The sequence below is a fragment of the Myxocyprinus asiaticus genome, chromosome 49, assembly GCF_019703515.2.
Source record: "Myxocyprinus asiaticus isolate MX2 ecotype Aquarium Trade chromosome 49, UBuf_Myxa_2, whole genome shotgun sequence".
NCBI classification, from domain to species: Eukaryota; Metazoa; Chordata; class Actinopteri; order Cypriniformes; family Catostomidae; genus Myxocyprinus; species Myxocyprinus asiaticus.
Window position 1 is genome coordinate 1,339,432 of NC_059392.1, and position 24,135 is coordinate 1,363,566.

General features: G+C 42.2%; 1 protein-coding gene across 1 annotated transcript in view; it reads left to right on the forward strand.

Annotated features, from left to right (window-relative positions):
• Positions 1-24,135, forward strand: part of LOC127438052 (gastrula zinc finger protein XlCGF8.2DB-like) — a 71,455-nt gene that overhangs the window by 32,717 nt on the left and 14,603 nt on the right. The window contains exon 3 of the mRNA XM_051693337.1: positions 17,612-17,749. Coding sequence (XP_051549297.1) covers positions 17,665-17,749 — 85 coding nt within the window. The 5' untranslated portion in view covers positions 17,612-17,664. The remainder of the gene's footprint in view (positions 1-17,611; positions 17,750-24,135) is intronic.

Below are 24,135 nucleotides of genomic sequence, written 5' to 3' on the forward strand. Positions count from 1 at the left end.
TTTCACTTGAAGTTAAGCAAACCCTTAGTGACAATATGCTTACAATTATGTCTAAAGGTTTTCTTGAAGGGTTAGTTAACCCAAAAAATTTAAATTCTCTCATAATTTACTCATCCCAGATGTGTATGACTTTCATCTATCTGCATAACACAAATGAAGATTTTTAGAAGAATATCTCAGCTCTGTAGGTCCATACAATGCAAGTGATTTCTCACCCAAAATCAATTTTCAGTGAGAACAGACCAAAATAGAACTACTTTTTCATTATAAATCATGACATAATTTCAAGTTCGATTATACTTCCTAGTGCCATTTAGCACTCTATGCATACGTGAAGCACTAGGAAGTGTAATCGAGCTAGAACTCATTATGGTGCCTAGAGACTGCAATGACAGTGAAAAAGTAGTTACATTTTGGTCTGTTCTCACCCAAAACCGACTGAATCACTTCAGAAGACATAGATTACACAACTGGAGTCGAATTGATTACTTTTATGCTGACTTTATCTGCTTTTTGGAACTTCAAAGGTCTGGCCACTATTCACTTGCGTTGTATGGACCTACAAAGCTGAGTGTAACGGAGTTCATTAGTGGAGACAAGGAGGAAACTGGAAACGTGACTTCAACGCAAACCTGTAATCTTTTATTTCCTTAACTCAAACACATTCACTTAAATGGAACACAGTCAAGGCATATGTGTGCTAGCTTTCTCTCCCCGAGTCTCTGGCATGGTTCCTCCTTATATTGCTGTCCCCATTGCTCACTGCAATCAGAAACAGGTGTTAGACATATTGTGCTCAGGTGTGTGCACCCTTACCTCTCTCTCCGGACAAAGGCTCCACCACGCCCCTACCTCCACATACCTCCCACCGCCCGACTTAGGCCAGGGAGCCATTGCAGTGACTTCGGAACAGCCCTCAGATGCTGCATATGCCGCTGCCAATCGTGACTGTATATGATGATGTCATCCAGATAGGCAGTGGTGTAAGCTGAATGTGGTCTGAGAACTCGGTCCATAAGGCGCTGAAATGTAGCCAGAACCCCGAATAAACCAAACGGAAGTGTCATGAATTGGTGTATGCTAAACGGTGTGGAGAAGGCCGTTTTTACATGGGACATCTGTGTTTTTTTTGTTTTGTTTTTTTGTGTGGATTTTTTCCCCTTTTTCACCCAATTTGGAATGCCCAATCCCCAGTGGGCTTTTAAGTCCTCATGGTTGCCTCCGCGTCTGAGACCATCAACCTGCGCATCTTATCACGTGGCTTGTTGAGCGCTTTGCCACGGAGACATAGCACGTGTGGAGGCTTCACACCATCCACCGCGGCATCTGCACTCAACTCACCACGCGCCCCAGTGAGAATGAACCACATTATAGCGACCACGAGGAGGTTACCCCATGTAACTGTACCCTCCCAGCAACCTGGCCAATTTGGTTGCTTAGGAGACCTGGCTGGAGTCACTCAGCACACCCTGGGATTCGAACTAGCAAACTAGCGAACTCCAGGGGTGGTAGCCAGCATAACCCTTTGTTAAATCCAGCATTGAATAAAAGTGAGCTGTGCCTAACCGATCGAGCAGTTCATCAATACAAGGCATTGGGTATGCATCAGATTTAGACACCACATTGACTTTTCTGTAATCCATGCAGAACCGAACCGACCCATCTCTCTTGGAGACTAGAATGACCAATTCTGGACCAATCACTGTGGGATTCTTCCATTACCCCCATATCGAGCATTGCATCTAATTCTTCCTGCACTACTTTTTTCTTGTGCTTGGGAAGCCGGTAGGGATGAATATGTACCACTACCCTGAGCATAGTTTAGATGTGGTGCTGTATGAGGGTTGTACGACCAGGCAGATGTGTGAACACATCTGCAAATTCATCCTGCAACTTGGAAATCTCTGTGACTTGAGACGGTGAGAGGTGGTCTCAACAAGTGACCAGGGTGACATGATTGGCTTTTACGTTCACCTCTGGCCCGAGCTCTGCCCTCTTCGGAGCTACCATTGCCAACATCACAGGGACTGCCTCCCTCTATATTTTCAGGAGGTTGAGATGGTATATTTGACATGCGTCACCTCTATCTGTTCATTTTACCACATAATCGAGATGTCCCACTCGTCGTGTGACCTCAAATGGCCCTTGCCTCTTTGTGAGTAATTTAGAGCTCGAGGTTGTGAATAATACAAGCACTTTGTCTCCCAGTGTGAATTCCCATTTGAAGGTCCCTCCTGCCAAGCTTCCCACATAATGTCAAGCATGCAGCACGGTCACCGCCCATACAGCAGCTCGAATGGGGAAAACCCTGTGGAGGCTCATGGGACCTCTTGCATTGCAAATAATAAGGGTTTGAACCACTTATCCCAATTTCTAGTGTCCTCGTGTACAAACTGACGAATCATATTCTTCAGGGTTTTATTAAACTGTTCAACCATCCCATCTGTTTGTGAGTGGTAAACACTGGTGCGAATTGATTTAATACCCAATAATTCGTACAGTTCGCGTAGTGTTCGTGACATAAATTTCTTTTGGAATCCCCACTCAGGAGATGATTCTGAAGAGGGCCTCTGCAACACTACGTGCTGAAATGTTGCGCAGGGGCACTGCTTCTAGATATCGCGTTGCATAGTCCACCAGAACTAATACAAAGTGATGCCCATGTGCCATCCATTCTAATGGGTTGATGAGGTCCATACCAGTTCTTTAAAAAGGGACCTCGACCAAAGGAATCGTGCGCAAAGGCGCTCTTGGGGTGGTTGGTGGATTCACCAGCTGACATTCACGGCATGCCGGACACCACCTGCGAACATCCCCATGAATGCCCAGCCAATAGAAACAATTAGACTGTTTAGTGTTTTTTCTCACCCTAAGTGACCCGCCATCTGATTATGATGAGCCGTCTGGAAAAGCATTTCCTAATATTAACAACTAGGTTGTATCTTCTTTTGTCTGAGCGTCCTATGTCACTCGATACAACCGATCATTTATAATAGGAAAATACGGGTATGAGAGTTAATGTCTGGCTGAAGGCGTTGACCATCAATTACTCTCACTTGGTCGAAGGCGTGTCTCAGGGTTTCGTCTCACGTCTGCTCTAAAGGGAAATCCCCTGCAGGGAATCCTCTAAGGGCTGGCGAAGCAGAGACTTCCCCCTCCCTTACGTCATACTGACGTGGAGCTGGCATAGACGGCCCTGGCTCTGCCTTCCCAGCCAGCGCATCGCACATCCCACATCTAATAACTTTACGCAGGACCCATTCACATATATTCCTTTTAATAGAGTCTCAAATTTTGTGGCACTGGACTTACTCCGCCGTTCCTTCTGGCAGCTGTTCCAGCACCACGAGATCAATGACTCCCTTGGTGTCGCGGTCCTCAGCCAGCAGCCACTTCCGGCAGGTGTCACAGAGCTGATGCATGAAGGCAAACGGGTGGCCGCATGCATCCATTTTCATCGAACGGAAGTGCTGTCGGTGCTATTCGGGGCTGTGAATGACCCGCTGCAAGATAGACTTCTTCAGGTCATCGTATACCAGAATATTTGCCGCCGGTAGTTGTTGCGCTGTGAGCTGGGCTTCGTCCGGCACGTCCTGCTGGATTTTTTCCTCATAACAGCGGAAACAACTTAAAATACTCCGTCATTTTTGGGCATACAGATAAGTGTAAGACATCATTAGAGACTATAAAGGGTCTACTTTTATTTGTATACACTCACAATAACAACAAAACCTTGTGCTTTTGTAAAATAAAGAAAATAAACAGGGTGCGCTTTCAGCTGTCTCTGTCTCCGTGAGCATCTTTCTGAAACACATCACAAAAATGAACTGACACTCCACAAATACTTATCACACAAACATGAAACATTTGTCTAAAGAAAGCTTAAATTGTCTACTTTTAAATAAAACAATTCAAATTTAAAACAAATATTCTCCTGCAATGTAATCTGTATGAAACAAAGAGATGTACAGTTTTTCCTGGCTCAGCTAATTATCGCTAATGTGATCCCACCCACCAGCAGAGCGCGCTATTCATACGGTAATGTGCTGAGGCAATTAATGCAAATGGTAAACGCCCCCAACAATGCCTTAAAAAGCATCAAGTTTATCATCAGATTCATTCACTTTCCTGCGTGTTTGGAAGATGGCACGCTACACAGGTGAGGAAGCTCCTGGATAGTGATGAAGAGTTCACATTTTCCTCAGAAGATGAGCGGGACTCCGACGATAAACATTTGAAGAGCGACTTGATCCAGCCGAGGATACAATTTCAGATGATTAAGTCTTTACTTTAGTTGACATGCTATTTTATATAAACATGTACATATTTTACTAGTTGGACTATTTCCAGACTTGCCAGCCAGTATTCAGAGTATTGAAATTTGAAATATGTCCTAATAGGCAAGATTTAGTTACATTTAAATGTTGTTTTGGCTAAAGCAGGTATTTAAATTGTATGCTGTATGATATAAATATGATATGTAATATGATATAAAAATAATGTGAATGTTTAGATTATATTTTAACTAGTGTTTATGCTGCCTCATTATCATCAACGTAGCTTGTGCTTGCAAATATCTGTTTTGGTGTAAATGTGTAAAATGTGCTGTAAATATGCCCATATTAGTAAATCAGCATATTAGAATGATTTCTGAAGGATCATGTGACACTGAAGACTGCAGTAATGATGCTGGAAATTCAGCTTTGATCACAAGAATAAATTGCATTTTACAATATATTCAAATAGAAAACATATTATTTCACAATATCACAGTTTTTGCTTTATTTTGGATCAAATAAATGCAGCCTTGGTGAGCAGAAGAGACTTCTTTTAAAAACATTTAAAAATCTTACCGATCTAAAACTTTTAAACGGTAGTGTAGGTCTAAAGTTTTTAAGTAAAGTCTTTATGTAAAGAAAATGTATAGTTAGATTACTTCTTTTAACTTAAACTTGATTTTGTGAATAAGCTACAAACAATACATTCAATCATTAAGTCTCCTCACATTCATTCTCTCTCAGGGGAGGGGTCTTTGTCTCCTCAGGTGTGAATTACATCAATATTCATGATCATCCACGCCTCCTTGCATATGGCCTTTCTAACACTAAAAGTGTCTTATAAATGTTAAATGACTATATTGTTTTGTATGAATGAGTGATTAGGATGGTTTTCACATCATTTTGTAGCAAAAACACTAGGCTACAAGATCCAGTTCTCAAAAGTCTTGTGAGCAGATGTTTAGTATGTTTTATATGGCCTTATGTCAGTGAAAGTTTTTGAAAATTTTAGTTTTTTCAAAAACCATGCATAAATGTTATTTTACAAACATGTACATACATGTTGCTCGCATATTATTGTAGCCCAGTTTGTGCTGAATACAGTATTGTTTGTGTTCTGCAGAAGAAGGAATATCATACACATCTGAGGTTGGCATGAGGGTGAGAAAATTATGTGAAATATCCCTTTAAATCTGCAACTGGATCCGTTTCTTTGCTCTTACAGTTCAAGTTATATTTGCATACATCTAATTTTGAAGAGAACTTTCAAGTAGACAGTCATCCATATAAAAGCAGAATAAAGTCTTGTGTGGTGCAGGTATGACTGGAATAGACGTCTGTCCAGGTTGACAAATACCTACAAGTTTAATCTTTATTTATAAGTAATAATAATACAGTGTCTTTCCAAACAGCATGAACATACTAAAGTAAAAAAAAAAAAACCAATGAATTTGAGAAAATCAGAGGAACCCCATACAGTCTGATAAATCATCTACACTGTCTCTCTGGAGAAAAGTCAATAAAACTGAGACATTTTAATGTGATATGAGACATGAGGAAACATCTGAAAGGAGAAGTCCTTTGTGTGTTCTGTGGAAAGTGTTTTGCACTTTTTTGAAAGTGCACCAGAAAATACACACTGATGAGAAGGATCATGTGTGCTTTGAGTGTGGAAATAACTTTATTACAGCAGCTATCAGTTTTTATTTTCACACAAAACCTGTTTTAATGCATTTTCATTCCTTTATCATGGATGTATGGATTATTTTGTTTATTTTATGTCTTGCATGTTCTTTTTACTATACTTGTATATCATTTGGATCCATGGAGTTAATATTGTGCATGGTTTGATTAATATGTGTACTGTCGCTTTAAGAGGCAGTCTCTCTCTCTCTCTCTCTCTCTCTCTCTCTCTCTCTCTCTCGCTCTCTCTCTCTCTCTCTCTCGGATTTCATAGGAGGCAAAACAAAGGAAAGGGGGGATTCAAGACTCTCTGAGAAGCGCATGCTTTCCCTTTGCCAACAGAGCTCCATTTTTCTTACATGGATTACTGAGTTATCTGGACTGTGACGTTCTTCGAAGAACATCTCTGAGTTGGTGTTCAGGTCTGTAAACACGTTTATTTATCACACACATACTCAGATGTGTCAGGCTACAGGAAGTCTGTCCCAGTCGCTGCATTCTTATGAGAGCACCATTATAAATGAAAATCCATCCCAGCTGTCTCTGACTTTCTTTCTTCTGCTGAACACAAATTAAGATTTTTAGAAGAATATCTGAGCTCTGTAGGTCCATACAATGCAAGTGGATGGTGACTAGAACTTTGAAGCTCCAAAAAGCACATAAAGGAAACAAAAAGTAATCCATATGACTCCAGTGGTTTAATCTATATCTTCTGAAGTGAAATGATAGGTGTGGGTGAGAAACTGAAATATTTAAGTCTTTTTTTTTTTTTTTTTACTCTGAATCTCCTCTTTCACTTTCAGATGTGAAAGAGGAGATTTAGAGTAAAAAAAAAATATTGATCTATAAATCTTCAGTTGTGTTCTGCAGAAGAAAGTAAGTCATACAGTTCAAGTTATATTTGCATACATCTGATTTTGAAGAGAATTTTCAAGTAGACAGTCATCCATATAAAAGCAGAATAAAGTCTTGTGTGGTGCAGGTATGACTGGAATAGACATCTGTTTCATCTTTATTTATAAGTAATAATAATACAGTGTCTTTCCAAACAGCATGAACATACTAAGGGTAAAAAAAAAAAAAAATGAATTTGAGAAAATCAGAGGAACCCCATACAGTCTGATAAATCATCTACACTGTCTCTCTGGAGAAAAGTCAATAAAACTGAGACATTTTAAAGTGATATGAGACTTGAGGAAACATCTGAAAGGAGAAGCCCTTTGTGTGTTCTGTGGAAAGTGTTTTACATGGCTGGACAGTTTGAAAGTGCACCAGAAAATACACACTGATGAGAAGGATCATGTGTGCTTTGAGTGTGGGAATAACTTTATCACAGCAGCATCAGTTTTTATTTTATTTTCACACAAAACCTTTGATTTTATATTGAGTTTTATATTATTAACTATAATAATCATATATATCTGTAATAATAATTCTGTGAACATTCCCATCAGTCTACAAGAAAAGATCTGCATCCAAACAAACCGAACAACTAAAATCAGTAACGATGGAGTTTGTGAAAGAGGAGAGTGAGATCATGAGTGATCCAGAAGTCTCCAGAATTAAACATGAAGATACTGAGGAACTAATAGGTTAGTGTCCATTCTTGATTCTTCATTAATGATTCTGAGGAACATTAAAGGTGCTGTAAGTGATTTTAGCTGTTCTACTTCGTCGAAACTGAGCCGTTGGGTTAGCCACGCCCCCTCTTTCCAAAACCCCACCTTCCAAAGATATAAAATGAGCTTTATTGAGACCAACATCATGCAGAAACGGTTGTTAAAAACAATAGCAGCAAAATAGCGCCCTCAACTGACAACTTTTATGAACAACATGGCATAAAAATGGCAATAAGACTCAATAATTCACTGCAACTACAATACTATGAGAACACACAAAATGATTGACAGGTCGAAAGACTCATTGTCTGCAGACACATTTTTGTTTGCTGTTTACAGAGTCTAGAGCTGTCACAGAGACCGGTGAGATATCGTACAACACTTATTTCATTAACATCTTTCAGGGAGTATGAACATTTTAAGAGTACCTTTCAATGAAAAAAAATCGCTTACAGCAGCTTTAAGGTCTTAGAGCTTCTAGAAGTTCAACATATTTGGTGGTTGTTATCGGAGCTCTCAAGTAACAAATAACCAGATTTGATATTAAAATAATAGAAATAACCTTTAGCACATCAACAATCACATAAAAATAGATACTTGAGTTTGTTGCTTTCCACTTTTCTTTCATTTCACATTTGCCTCCATTTAATTATTGATGATTTCATATGTTCATTGTAGACCTGATGGAATTGAAGGAGGAAAGTCAAGAGCTGGAAATACTTTCACAGACTGAAAACAATTTCACACAGAAAAATACTGACAGAGCAGAAGCCAAAAACTCTTTCACCTGCAGTCAGTGTGGAAAGAGTGTGACACGTAAAGGACACCTTAAAGAACACATGAGAATCCACACTGGAGAGAAACCGTACACATGTAATCAATGTGGAAAGACTTTCAAATATGCAAGCTGTCTCAGTGATCATCTACGACGCTATCACCCTGGAGAAAGGCCATTTAACTGTGATGAATGCGGTAAAATGTTTATTGTGCAAAAAGACCTGAGGAAGCACCTGAAAGGTCATGCTAAGGAGAAGCCATATGTGTGTTCTGATTGTGGAAAGAGTTTTACACGAGTGGACCATTTGAAACAGCACCAGAAAACACACACCGGTGAGAAGAATTATATGTGTTTTGAGTGTGTTAAGACTTTTACTAGAGTCAGCCGATTGATAGAGCACCAGAGGATTCACACTGGAGAAAAACCTTACAAGTGTTCACACTGTGACAAGAGATTCACTCTGTCGTCTTACCTGAGAAGACATGAGAAGATCCACACTAGAGAGAAACCGTACCACTGCCCTCCATGTGGGAAGAGTTTCAACCACTCAAGTCATCTAACTAGTGTGTTGCTGTGAAATGGCCCAAGTTTTGTGGAGATAATTTAATTTTATTTATTGTCGCTGTTGGAAGTTAAAACTATGAGATCATCAAGAGACTGAATGAGTTTTGTTGTTAGAAGCTTTTACAGTGTGGATGAATATATGTCAATGAAAATCAGGTTTTTGTTCATGCCAGTTTTTCTACTGTTGAAATGTTCAAGAAATCTGTCATGCTGGTTCTTGCTTGAATAGGGAGCTTTAATGTAATTTATTTGCAGGGGCAGTTCTAGACCATTTTAACTTGGGGGGCCAGGGTGGGACTGTGTGTGCTTGTAGGGGGGCAACTGTATTATACATTAAATGTACCCTGTACACATATAAAACATCATTTGCTGTTTTAATATTTGCTGACATGCAATTTTTTTTAAAGGCAACCAAAGATTCACCAAATTTGAGTAAACATTTTTTTTTAAAATTATTTTAAAATAAATAAACAAACAGGCTCATGACAAATGTTTCAGTTAGTCACTACACCCTAACGTTCTGGTTTTGCCCATAAATTTTAAGCCATGTTGCCATGCTATTCTTTAGAATGACTAATGCAGTCAAATTCTTGGGTAAAATGAACAATATAATACATTCATATTTTAGGTTTGAATTTAATCAGTAGGCTATAATCAGCATGTACAGATCTCGTAAATGGTCACCATTTCCTTTAAGATTCTTTTAAGAATTTTAAGGTCATTTTTAAATTGACTAGTTCATTTTAAATGGTCCAGTATAAGAAGCAGGGGTGTAAAAATATTCAGAAATTATACTTAAGTGAAAGTATGGATAATGAGTGAAAATTTTACTCAGTTAAAAGTCCAAGTATCTAGCTAAAAACATACTTGAGTGAAAGTAAAAAAGTATTCACATTCAATTGTACTTAAGTTTTAAAAAAGTAACTAACGGTTAAAGGACAGGCAACGAGGAGGCAGGAACCGGCAGAACAGTCAACGTAAACTTTAATGACCAACTCAACTTAAAACAATATAAAACAATGACACACACACAGTGGCTGTGTGCGTCAATCTCTCGAACCGGTGTCTCCGGCTCCCTTTTATCTTGCACTCCTGCTGATCAACTGACTCAGCACTGGCCATGCACCCTCACGGCCTCCTCCTCGTCACACTCCTCCCCTGCCCGATTCAGGCCGGGGCACCATCCGGACTGACCTACTAAATATAAGTAAATATAATACTTAAGTATTTTTACTCAATTACTTTACACCCCTCATAACAAGTAAATTTTTAAATGCATGTATCTCAATTACTATGAGTTTAAAAGTGGCATGGATCGTAATTATAAGTGAAAAATAAGATGTTTTAATGTGTATTTTTAATCATAATTATGTCTGTCAGTGTGCATTCCTTATTGAGCGCTCTTGGTGTGCGGCTCTTATTAGAGAATGCTGTTGCTAATATTAAGCTCAATTCTCCGTTATTGAGCACATGTGTGCCTCTCCCTTGTGATTGGTGCATGTTAAGTATTTGATTAATAAATGGTTTATAAAGAGGACTTTGTGTTTGTTATCTACCCTGTAAACTATTTAGTGCTTCTCTTGCATTTCGTTTACAAGAGAAGCAGCAAGATCAACACTGATTCTTTGTTCTCTCTCTCCTGGTTAGTTGCGCATTTGCTTTTTATTCTTGCGCCTGTACCCAATGGTATTAATATTAATCTGTATATGTTATTAGGTTGAAGTGCATTGATGTGGTGATCTTAGTGTATAAGATCCTTTCTCACTGAAGGTAAAACATTTATTTGGGGTGTTTTGAGGTGGTTTATAAGGGTTAAAATGTATGCTTTTAAGTGTATTCATAATAAATTTGCCATTGCAGGTGCGGTGTGGACCTGTATAACGCTAGCTGCTGTTTCTTCATACCTGTTTCTTTACATCTGTTCCTGCATGCCGTTTCATCAGAGTCGCTTCATTGTTTGTTTTGCCAAACTTGTTGCACTACATTTGTCTTGTTTCTGCATTGTACAGTGCAAAACATTAAATTAAAGACCACTGGAAAATAACCTCATGTTATTTATAATAACTGTGTACTGTATGTTGTTCCAGAAATGAAAACGTAACAGATACACATACAAAAAAATATTTCATAATGAATGATTGCTAAATAAAAGCGATCTCTAACCAGTTGGGCTCAGGTGCATTCAATTATCATGGGTTTCGTGATAATAATGTGGGAAATTGCACTATAAAAGTAACTCACACTTACACCAGCACATATAATCCACATTAAGTACAACTGAAACCGGAGCTGACAGCTCCAAACTAACGCTGAACTTCTACCTTATCTCCAGAAGTTGTTGACTCATTATTCGTTTGACACGGTCTAATTGGTTTGCATACCTGAAGGTGAAATGATGTTATACAATCAACATATTTTCTACTTTTGTTTTTAAAATCCCAAATATTTAAAAATGAATAAATCAGCCTATAAATGTACTCTTTATTAAACACAGCACATTCAGATCCTCATTGTTTTATTTATACAAAATATAAATTTACAAATACAGAATTCTTTGGAGTGAACTTTTTCTACAGTATATAAATCTTAAGACTTAACAGCCAATTATAAAAAAATGCCTTCACACTGTTGCATTCACAAATGGATGTATAATAACAAATTACAGGCTAATTTAAAGGTAGTGTCAATTTTACAGATTTTTAAAGTTAGTTCATCCATAAAATTAAATTGCTGTCATAAAATCCACACCCTAATGTTGTTCTGAACCTTAGACATTTTGTGTTCCAAAGAATAAAAAGGAGATTATTATTAGGGACTGACATTCTTAATCACCATTTTCTTTCATTGCATCTTTTTTTATATAAAAGTGAGTGGTTGACTGAAATTCAATACTGCAATATCTTCTTTTCCCCATTCCCTTGCAATAGTTTTGCATTTCCTTGAAAAAACAAAACAAAAAACAAAACGTGGTTTTAGTACAGTAACCATAGTTGAACAATGGTATTCATAGTAAAACCATAACCACAAAACTTACCGTGGTTTTAGTAGTAACCATATTTTAACCATGATACTTGTGGCGAAACCATTGTAATAACGCAGGACAATGAATGCGTATAGGGCTGCTGACCAAAAGCGATGGTTTAGAGTTAAAAAGTTCATAAATATTGATCTTTTTTGCACCGAAAGCGATTGTTTCACTTTAGAAGACATTTATTTAATGTCCGGTCACCTTGTCAGGTTGGAGTTCTGCCTGACGGGACCGTGGCAGTATCGGCCCACTTCAGTGTTTTGTGTACCTCCTTTGTGTGAGCTGGTCCGGTTGTTTGGGACCACTGTGTGCGTGTTACCGCCGTGCGCTCTCCGGTGGTGTCACGGCCCTGTCACCTTGCCAGGTTGATTTTTTGTCTGACGAGGGCTGTGGTCTCATCGTTCTCTGTCTGTTTTATGTCAAAGCGTGTTTACACTTCGCCCTTATTTGTTTCAGGTGACACTGGCATGCGGAATCAGCATTTCCATTGTAACGCTGTTTGTTTCCATGGGAACGCTGATCATAACAACCATCAGCTGTGAGCGGCACCTGTCCCTTGTTTGTTCCTTGCTTATTTAAATCCCCTCGTGTGTCATGTCCGAGGCCGAATCATTGTTTGTTACTGTCACTGTGCAACGTGAAGATATTGTTTGCTGTCAATGTTAACTGCTCTGTCTTGTGTGTTTGGAGCTTGCTCATGTGTCTGTAGAGGTGCGGTTACCTTCTGCAGCCGGCGCTGGGTACACCTAGTCAAGCTCTGCGTTTGGGTCCCTTGTCTCCCCTCACCCCCCCGACAGAATGATCCGACTGAACACGGACCCAGCAGAGGATTCATCTCTTCACTCCGCCCTCTTTCAGCGAGAAGCTCTGCTTGGACGACACCAACATCAAATATCTGCTTCCCATCAGCTTCGCCGGCTCCCAGCTCCGTTCTCAGGTGAGAGATCCTGTTTCGCCTTTTTGTCCCAATGTGCTCTGTTCTTCACTTCGCTGCCCTCTGCCTTCCCGACTGAGAAAATTAAGGTGGCTTACATCACCGGAGAGGCTGCTGAGTGGGTGTGGTGAACCGTTCACCACCCGGGGGAGGTGTAAGAGGAGCAAGACGCCTACTCCTCTGCCACTGCCAGCTTCCACAGCCATGGAGGCCATTTCCCTGCTGCTGTCAGTGCTGGCTCATTGGACGTGGCAGGCTGCCATGGCCAATGAGCCGTCGTACACGCCTGCCACAGCCAATGGCCTCAATGACCGTGGGCAGGGAAATGGCCTCAGTGATCGTGGCAGGCTTGGGCATTGACTGCAGCAGTGAAACAGCCCTCGTGGCCGAGGACAAAGGCAGTGGCAGGGAAATGGCCTCAGTGACCGTGGGTGCAGACAGCAGCAGGGAAACGGCCCTCATTGTTGTGGACATTGGCTGTGGCAGGGAAATGCTGAGCCGTCAGTCCATGCCTGCCACGGCCAACGGGCCGTCGTCCATGCCTGCCACGGCCAACGAGCCAGCGCCAGCACCTGGCACAGCCAACAAGCTAGCACCCATGCCTGCCATGATGGTTTCCCCCTTCCCTCCCTTCCCTCCCTTCCTTGTGTTTCTTGTTCTTTGTTAAGTGTTTGTGTTGTTTGTCTTTTTTCTTTTGTTTGATGTTCCCGTTGGGATGCCAGGAGGTGTCCCTTCGAGGGGGGGTATCAGCCAGCCTCAGTGTTTTGTGTACCCCCTTTGTGTGAGTGCACCGGTCTGGTTGTTTGGGACCACGCTCTCCAGTGATGTCATGGTCCTGTCAACCTGTCAGGTTGAGTTTTTGTCTGATGAGGACCATGACATCATCACCCCCTGTCTGTCTTGTGTTTCATGTACATGCTTTGTGTGGGTGCAGGGGTCCAGTGGTGGGTTACTGCAGTGTGCGAGTTGCCGCCGTGCGCCCTCTGGTGATGTCACGGCCCTGTCACCTTGCCAGGTTGAGTTTTTGTCTGACAAGGGCCATGCCTTCATTGTTCCCTGTCTGTTTTTTGTCAAAGCATGTTTACGTTTCACCCTTGTGTGTTTCAGGTGCTGCTGACATGCGGAATCAGCGTTTCCATGGTAACCTTTTTTCCATGGGAACACTGATCATGACAACCTACACCTGTCCCTTGTTTTTTTCCCTGCTTATTTAAATTCCCTTGTGTGTCATGTCCGAGGTTGGATCATTGTTTGTTACTGTGACTGTCCAACGTGAATGTATTGTTTGTATTGTCAGTGTTAACTGTGCTCTCTTGTGTAGTTGGAGCTTGCTCGTGTGTCTGTTGGTTGCCTGTCTGTAGAGGTGCGGTTACCTTCCAGTTTGTCATCGCCCTCAACAGTTCCATGCCCTGTTCCTGTGGAGGAAGATTCCTCTGTCTCTGCCCATGTCTTGGTGGAATGTATCTTCTGGGCTTTGCTTCACACCACACCAGCTTCAACAGACTCTCTTCAGATTGTTCCTGACTTCCACAATGCACACACCCCACATACGAACACGCTCATCCATTAGCCCATAGTGGCTCGGCTTACTTTGCCTTCTGCAGTAGGCGCCGGGCGTGCCTTATCATTGTCTTGAGAACTTTGTGTTAATAAATCCTTTTGAACTGTCATTTCTGCATTTGGGTCCCTTGTCCACCCCCCCCACCCGACATTTAACTGCTGGAGTCGTATGGATGACGTTTATGCTGACTGTCTGTGATTTTTGGAGCTACAAATGTCTGATCACCATCCACTTGCATTTTAAGGACCTACTGAGTTCAAATATTTACTATTTTTCTTCATATGTGTTCTGCTGAAGAAAGAAAGTCATACAAACCTGGGATATCAAGAGGGTGAGTAAATGATGAGAGAATTTTCATTTTTGGGTGAACTTTCCCTTGAAGTTAAGCAAACCCTTAGTGACAATATGCTTACAAATATATCTAAAGGTTTTCTTAAAGGGTTAGTTCACCCAAAAAATGTAAATTCTCTCATCATTTACTCAGCCTCATGCCATCCCAGATGTGTATGACTTTCCTTTATCTGCAGAACACAAATTAAGATTTTTAGAAGAATATCTCAGCTCTGTAGGTCCATACAATGCAAGTGAATGGTGACCAAAACTTTGAATCTCCAAAAAGCAATCAGTTTTGGGTGTGAACAGACCAAAATATATCTCCTTTTTCATTATAAATCATGACATCAGCATTCTCCTTGGCGATCATGATTTCAAGTTCAATTACACTTCCTAGTGCCATCTAGCACTCTGTGCATGCATGAAGCACTAGGAAGTGTAATCGAGCTAGAAATCATTATCGTGCCTAGAGACTGCAATGACAAGATAAACAGTGAAAAAGGAGTTACATTTTGGTCTGTTCTCACCCAAAACCAACTGGATCACTTCAGAAGACATTGATTAAATTACTGGAGTCGAATGGATTACTTTTATGCTGCCTTTATCTGCTTTTTGGAGCTTCAAATGTCTGGCCACCATTCACTTGCATTGTATGGACCTACAGACCTGATAAGTTCTTATTGAATTTTTGTGTGTGTGTGTGTGTGTGTGTGTGTGTGTGTGTGTGTGTGTGTGTGTTCTGCAGAAGACATTAAATCATACACATCTGAGGTTGGCATGAGGGTGAGAAAACTATGAGAGAATTTTCATTTTTGGATGAAATATCCCTTTAAATCTGCAATTAGATCCAGTTCTTTTCTCTTACAGTTCAAGTTATATTTGCATACACTCATCCATATAAAAGCAGAATAAAGTCTTGTGTGGTGCAGGTATGACTAGAATAGACGTCTGTCCAGGTTGACAAATACCTACAAGTTTAATCTTTATTTATAAGTAATAATAATACAGTGTCTTTCCAAACAGCATGAACATACTAAGAGTAAAAAAAAAAACCAATGAATTTGAGAAAATCAGAGGAACCCCATACAGTCTGATAAATCATCTACACTGTCTCTCTGGAGAAAAGTCAATAAAACTGAGACATTTTAATGTGATATGAGACTTGAGGAAACTTCTGAAAGGAGAAGTCCTTTGTGTGTTCTGTGGAAAGTGTTTTACACTTTTTTGAAAGTGCACCAGAAAATACAGACTGATGAGAAGGATCATGTGTGCTTTGAGTGTGGGAATAACTTTATCACAGCAGCTATCAGTTTTTATGCATTTTCATTCCTTTATCATGGATGTATGGATTATTTGTACTTGCATGTTCTTTTTACTATACTTGTATATCGGTTGGATCCATGGAGTTAATATTGTGGATTGTTTGATTAATATGTGTACTGTCGCTTTAAGAGGCGGTCTCTCTCTCTCTCTCTCTCTCTCTCTCTCTCTCTCTCTCTCTCTCTCTCTCTCTCTCTCTCTCTCACGGATTTCATAGGAGGCAAAACAAAGGAAAGGGGGGATTCAAGATTCTCTGAGAAGCTCATGCTTTCCCTTTGCCAACAGAGCTCCATTTGTCTTACATGGATTACTGAGTTATCTGGACTGTGACGTTCTTCGAAGAACATCTCTGAGTTGGTGTTCAGGTCTGTAAACACGTTTATTTATCACACACATACTCAGATGTGTCAGGCTACAGGAAGTCTGTCCCAGTCGCTGCATTCTTATGAGAGCACCATTATAAATGAAAATCCATCCCAGCTGTCTCTGACTTTCTTTCTTCTGCTGAACACAAATGAAGATTTTTAGAAGAATATTTGAGCTCTGTAGGTCCATACAATGCAAGTGGATGGTGACTAGAACTTTAAAGCTCCAAAAAGCACATAAAGGAAACAAAAGTAATCCATATGACTCCATATGACTGGTTAAATCTATATCTTCTGAAGTGATATGATAAACTGAAATATTTAAGTCTTTTTGTTTACTCTAAATCTTCATTTTCACTTTCAGATATGAAAGAGGAGATTTAGAGTAAAAACAAAAAAGGACTTAAATATTGATCTACAAATCTTCATTTGTGTTCTGCTGAAGAAAGTAAGTCATACACATCTGGGATGGCATGAGGGTGAGTAAATGATGAGATAATATTTATTTTTGAGTGAACTGTCCTTTTAACTACAACATGGACAGTGTGGATTGGCATTGTTTCCTATAGCGCCCTCTACAGCTCAAGAGATGCAAATAACTTTATTAAAAGAGCACTGTCTGCCATGCTGTTCCCTGTTTCATAATTATAAACCTGTAATTTAATATTGTAGTAACCATGGTTTTTGACATTTCTTTTAAAAGTATAGATATAAATAAATACATGTAATGATTTACTTAATTCATATTTTTTACAACAGATTGTGATGTCATTACATTGGTTTGTCTTGTCACCAAACAATTGCTGCATTACTGATTATGGTTGGTACTTCATTATGATTAGCAGTGGTGACTAAAAAAATACTATAAAATTTGATAGTATAAAAATTATTTGCTAGATTTATATTGTTAAATAAGGCGTGTTGTGCAAAGGGTCCAAAGACCACTGAAATAAAAAGTGGCAGAATAGCAGTTAGCATGAAACTGGGGGATCTACTGCAACAGCCTGAATGATTTTTCTGATTGGTCAGTTTGCTTTCCTGTGATGTCATTGGCTGTAAAGAGCATATTATAGTATCTTGTTTTATTCTATTATTTACTATAATAATCATATATATCTGTAATAATAATGCTGTGAATCTTCCCATCAGTCTACAAGAAAAGATCTGCATCCAAACAAACCGAACAACTAAAATCAGTAACGATGGAGTTTGTGAAAGAGGAGAGTGAGATCATGAGTGATCCAGAAGTCTCCAGAATTAAACATGAAGATACTGAGGAACTAATAGGTTAGTGTCCATTCTTGATTCTTCATTAATGATTCTGAGGAACATTAAAGGTGCTGTAAGCGATTTTAGCTGTTCTACTTCCACAAGTCTGAGCCGTTGGATTAGCCACACCCCCTCTTTCCAAAGATATAAAATGAGCTTTATTGAGACCAACATCATGCAGAAACGGTTGTTAAAAACAATAGCAGCAAAATAGCGCCCACAACGGACAGCTGTTATGAACAACATGGCATAAAAATGGCATTATGCCTCAATAATTTGCTGCAACTACAATACTATGAGAACGCGCAAAATGATTGACAGGTCGAAAGTCTCATTGTCCGCAGACACATTTTTGTTTGCTGTTTACAGAGTCCAGAGCCGTTACAGAGACCGGTGAGATATCGTACAACACTTATTTCATTAATATCTCTCAGGGAGTAGGAACATTTTAAGAGTACCTTTCAATGAAAAAAAATCACTTACAGCAGCTTTAAGGTCTTAGAGCTTCTAGAAGTTCAACAGATTTGTTGGTTGTTATCGGAGCTCTCAAGTAACAAATAACCAGATTTGATATTAAAATAATAGAAATAACCTTTAGCACATCAACAATCACATAAAAATAGATACTTGAGTCTGTTGCTTTCCACTTTTCAATTTTCTTTCATTTCACATTTGCCTCCATTTAATTATTGATGATTTCATATGTTCATTGTAGACCTGATGGAATTGAAGGAGGAAAGTCAAGAGCTGGAAATACTTTCACAGACTGAAAACAATTTCACACAGAAAAATACTGACAGAGCAGAAGCCAAAAAGTCTTTCACCTGCAGTCAGTGTGGAAAGAGTTTGACACGTAAAGGACACCTTAAAGAACACATGAGAATCCACACTGGAGAGAAACCGCACTCATGTAATCAGTGTGGAAAGACTTTCAAATATGCAAGCTGTCTCAGTGATCATCTACGACGCTATCACACTAGAGGAAGGCCATTTAACTGTGATGAATGCGGTAAAATGTTTACCGTGCGAAAAGACCTGAGGCAGCACCTGAAAGTTCATGCAAAGGAGAAGCCATATGTGTGTTCTGATTGTGGAAAGAGTTTTGCACGAGTGGACACTTTAAAACAGCACCAGAAAACACACACCGGTGAGAAGAATTATATGTGTTTTGAGTGTGTTAAGACTTTTACTAGAGTCAGCCATTTGATAGAGCACCAGAGGACTCACACTGGAGAAAAACCTTACAAGTGTTCACACTGTGACAAGAGATTCACTCTGTCGTCTCACCTGAAAAGACATGAGAAGATTCACACTAGAGAGAAACCGTACCACTGCCCTCCATGTGGGAAGAGTTTCGACCAATCAAGTCATCTAACTAGTGTGTTGCTGTGAAATGGCCCAAGTTTTGTAGAGATAATTGAATTTAATTTATTGTCGCTGTTGGAAGTTAAACCTGTGAGATCATCAAGAGACTGAATGAGTTTTGTTGTTAGAAGCTTTTACAGTGTGGGTGAAAATATGTCAGGTTTTTTCATGCCAGTTTTTCTACTGTTGAAATGTTCACAGAAATCTGTCAAACCGGGACGTGTGCTGGTTCTTGCTTGAATAGGAAGCTTTAATGTTATTAATTTGCAGAGGCAGTTCTAAACCATTTTAACTTGGTGGGGGCCAGGGTGGGGCCATGTGTGTTTGTAGGGGGGCAACTGTATTATACTTTAAATGTCCCCTGTACACATATAAAACATAATTTGCTGTTTTAATATTTGCGGACATGCAGTTTTTTAAAGGCAACCAAAGTGTAACAAAGTTCATGATAGGGTGCAAGGAAGAAGTGGGAGATGGCGAAATTCAACTCAAAAAGGTAATTTATTTTACACTCAACAAAACTCGCTTTCAGCAGACTGTCAGCACTTTCTGTGTATGTGTGTGTATGTGTGTGTGTGTGTGTGTGTGTGTGTGTGTGCGCGTGGGTAGCTCTCTCTCCCTTCACTGGCATCTGGCTCGCTCTTAAAACCCGTCTCCACTCTCACTGCAATGACAAACAGCTGTTAGAGACTATCATTGCCAGGTGATGATCCTTAATGTTCTCATCTCCTGATCTCGCTCTCCATTCACAAGTTGGCACTCAACCACACCCCCACTGCCCGACTCAGGCCAGTGAGCCATCCGGCCTGCCCAGTTCCCCCCCACACACACACACATTTCTGGAGAGGAAGTCCGCAACAGCCATCTGCGCCCCCGGCCTGTGGACTGTCAGCACACGTTCTCTGTGTGTGTGTGTGTGTGTGTGTGTGTGTGTGTGGGTAGCTCTTTCTTCCTTCACTGGCATCTGGCTCGCTCTTAAAACCTGTCTCCACTCTCACTGCAATGACCAACAGCTGTTAGAGACAACCATTGCCAGGTGTTGATCGTTACTGTTCTCATCTCCTGAGCTCGCTCTCCATTCACAAGCCGGCACTCAACCACACCCCCACCACCACATACCCCCACTGCCCGACCCAGGTCAGTGAGCCATCCGGCCTGCCCAGTCCCCCCCTCCCCACACACATTTCTGGAGAGGAAGTCCGCAACAGCCATCTGCGCCCCTGGCCTGTGGACTGTCAGCACACGTTCTCTGTGTGTGTTTGTGCGTGGGTAGCTCTCTCTCCCTTCACTGGCATCTGGCTCGCTCTTAAAACCCATCTCCATACTCCCACTGCCCAACTCAGGCCAGTGAGCCATCCGGCCTGTGGACCACCTCAAACTTAAAAGGCTGAAGAGCCAGATACCAACGGATGATCCGCTCATTGGTATCCTTTATGCGATGGAGCCTCTGTAGTGGGGCGTGGTCCAAACAGAGTGTGAAAGCCCATCCCAGGAGGTAGTACCGAAGGGTGAGGACCGCCCACTTGATGGCCAGACACTTCTTCTCAACAGTGCTATACCTTGTCTCTCTCGTCGAAAGCTTCAGGCTGATGTACAGCACCGGGCGCTCCTCCCCCTCAACCACCTGGGACAACACGACTCCCAACCCTCTGTCCAACGCGTCGGTCTGTACAACAAAAGGGAGCGAAAAATCAGGAGCATGTAACAACGGCCCGCCACAAACCGCAGCTTTCACCTGCATAAAGCCTGTTGGTATGGCTCCATCCACTGGACCGGGTCTGGGGCTCCTTTTTTAGTGAGATCAGTCAGTGGACTGGTGACTTTCGAATAATTAGGCACAAATCTTCTATTATAGCCAGCCAGCCCCAGGAACTGTCTCTCCTCCTTTTTGGTTTTGGGTCTCGGGCAGGCCGCAACCACTGCGGTCTTATCAATTTGGGGACACACCTGCCCGTGACCCAAGTGGAACCCCAGATACCATACTTCCACCTGTCCAGTTGCGCACTTCATGGGGAACCAGCACCACCAGGCTGGCCCAGTCACTGTGGCATTCTTCTATTATCCCCATATCGAGCATGGCCTTTAATTCTTCCCGAACCACTTTTTTTTGTGCTCGGGTAATCTTGGGATGACTGCATACCACTACCTCTGGGGTTGTTTCAATATGGTGTTTTATGAGGTTCATATGACCGGAAAGGGGCGAGAACACGTCCGAGAGTTCTCTTTGCAAATTGTGATTTGCAGCAGTGAGAGTTGGTCTGTGTGTGGGCCTCCACACGCGCTCAACAAGCCATGTGATAAGATGCGCGGATTGACTGTCTCAGACGCAGAGGCAACTGAGATTCGTCCTCCACCACCCAGATTGAGGAGAGTCACTACGCCACCACGAGAACCTAAAGCGCATTGGGAATTGGGGATTCCAAATTGGGGAGAAAATGGGAGGAAAAAGAGGTTGAGGTGGTAAATTTGCTGTGCTCCACCCCTATCCATTCGTTTAACCTCATAATTGACTTCCCAGAATTGCCGTGTGACCTCAAAGGGCCCTTGCCACTTTGCGAGTAATTTAGAGCTTGATATGGGTAGTAATACAAGGACTTTATCTCCCTTTGTAAATTCCCGTAGCCAAGCTCCCCTGTTATACAGCCAGGACTGACATTCTTGAGCCTGTAGAAAATTCTCCTGTGATTGTTGCCCCAATGTGTGGAGTTTTGCTCTCAGGTCAAGAATGTATTGAATATAGTTTTTGCTATTTGAAGGTCCCTCCTCCCAGTTTTCCCTCAGGACATCTAAGACACCACAAGGCTTACGCCAGTACAATAATTCAAACAGGAGAACCCTGTGGAGGCTTGCGGGACCTCTCAAACTATGAATAACAGGGGTTCAAGCCACTTATCCCAATTAACTTACGAATCATGTTTTTCAGAGTTTTATTAAACCATTCGACCAAGACGTCCATTGGCAGGTGGTACACGCTTGTCCAAATCTATTTAATACCCAATAATTCGTAAAGCTCACGTAGTGTACATGACATGAAAGTAGTGCCTTGATCAGTGAGGATTTCTTTCGGAATCCCCACTCGGGAGATAATTCTGAAGAGTGCCTCCGCAACACTACATGCTGAAATGTTGCATAGAGGCACTGCTTCCGGATATTGCGTTGCATAGTCCACCAGAACCAACACAAAGCGATGCCCATGTGCCATCTGCTCTATTGGCCCAACGAGGTCCATACCAATTCTTTCGAAGGGGACCTCGATCAAAGGAAGCGGACGCAAAGGCTCTCTTGGTGTGGCCGGCAGATTCACCAGCTGACATTCACGGCATGCCGCACACCATCTCTGAACATCCCCATGAATGCTCGGCCAATAGAAGTGGGCCATTAGGCTGCTCAGTGTCTTTTCCTGCCCTAAGTGACCTGCCATCAGATTATAAAGGGCCGTCTGGAATAACATTTCCTGATGGCTCTTTGGTATCAATAACTGGGTTGTATCTTCCTTTGTCTGAGCATCCTGCATCACACGATACAACCTGCCATTCATAATAGAAAGGTACGGATATGTGAGTGCAATGTCTGGCTGAAGACACTGACCATAAATCACTCTCACTTGGTCGAAGGTGTGCCTAAGAGTTTCGTCTCAAGTCTGCTCCAGAGGGAAATCCCCAGCAGGGAATCCTCTAAGAGCTGGGGAAGCTGAGACTTCCCCCTCCCTTATGTCATCCTGACGCAGAGCTGACATAGATGGCCCTGGCTCCGCCTCTCCAGCCAGCGCATCACAAATCCCACAACGAGACGCTATGTTACAGGACCCATCCGCACAAATTTCCCTTAATAAAGTGGAAAACGCTAGCCAATTCATGCCCAAAATTAGCGGATGGGTGAGGCAGGAAATAACCGGCACCTCCACACTAAGCTTTTGTCCCTTAAATTGAATCGTCACAGTCACTACAGGATAATTGTGGATATCCTCATGCACACACCTTGTGACTAGCACCCAAAGCCTCGTCTTGAACCAGGCATTGATGGATGGAGATTTGGCTGTAACTTGAATCCACCAAGGCCTGGTATGTAACCCCCTTAATACTCACAGGTATGTGGTACATCCCAGCTCAATCAGGGGTGTCCTGCGGTGCGTCAGGGACCTGGACCAATATCCCCACCTCCATCATTGGGCATTGGTCCCGGAAATGCCCAGGTTCACTGCAGCTCCAACAGACCGGCCCAGGCTCCACGCCCGCTCCTGTGGGAGCGGGTCCACCAACCTGGGAGTCAGAGCGGAGAGGGGCAGGGGAAACCGGCGGGTAGTGCAGTCACCGGAGCCGGTTTGGTAGGGGTTACTCCCCTTTCTGGAGAGGAGGAATAGGATGAGAGGAAGGGGAGGAGAGAGAGTGAGGGAAGACAGGAGAGAGAGAAGAAAAAAAGGATCTAGGGGCTCACTGGATCCCGAATACGCCGCCATATGGTCCTCTGCCAGCTGGATGGCCATTTGGAGTGACGCTGGGTGGTGGCACTGGGCCCATTCCGCCGTCCCTCCAGGTCGATCACAGCCCTGACGTAGCGTCATTCGGCCAGCAACCACTGCTGGCAGGCATCTTGGAGCTGTTGAGCGAAGGTGAATGGCCGGCCGTGCTCGGCCAGTGAGCGCAAGCGTTGGTGCTGTTGTTCTGGTGTCCGGCCGACACATTGCTGACAATCTTGAGATTAACATACACCAGGAGCTTTCTGCTGGCAACTGCTGCGCTGTGAGTTGGGCCTCCCTGGACAACAGCGGTAACAAGAAGACCACCCACTGACTGCTTGGCCAACTGCATGCCCCCGCCGTCCACTCAAAGAGTTCCAGGAAAGTGTCTGGATCATCCTGGGGGCCCATCTTGACCAGAGGAACATGGGCCGGGGTGATCGCGGGGTCCGGGGTCGCAGCGGCAGTCCCCTCCTTCGGTTGCAAGCTCAGGAGCACCTGCCGGTCCTCTGCTTGGACCTGGAGGAGCGCAATGAACTCGAGGAGGGCCTGATGCTGCGACTGGTGGATGCTGGCGAGGGTC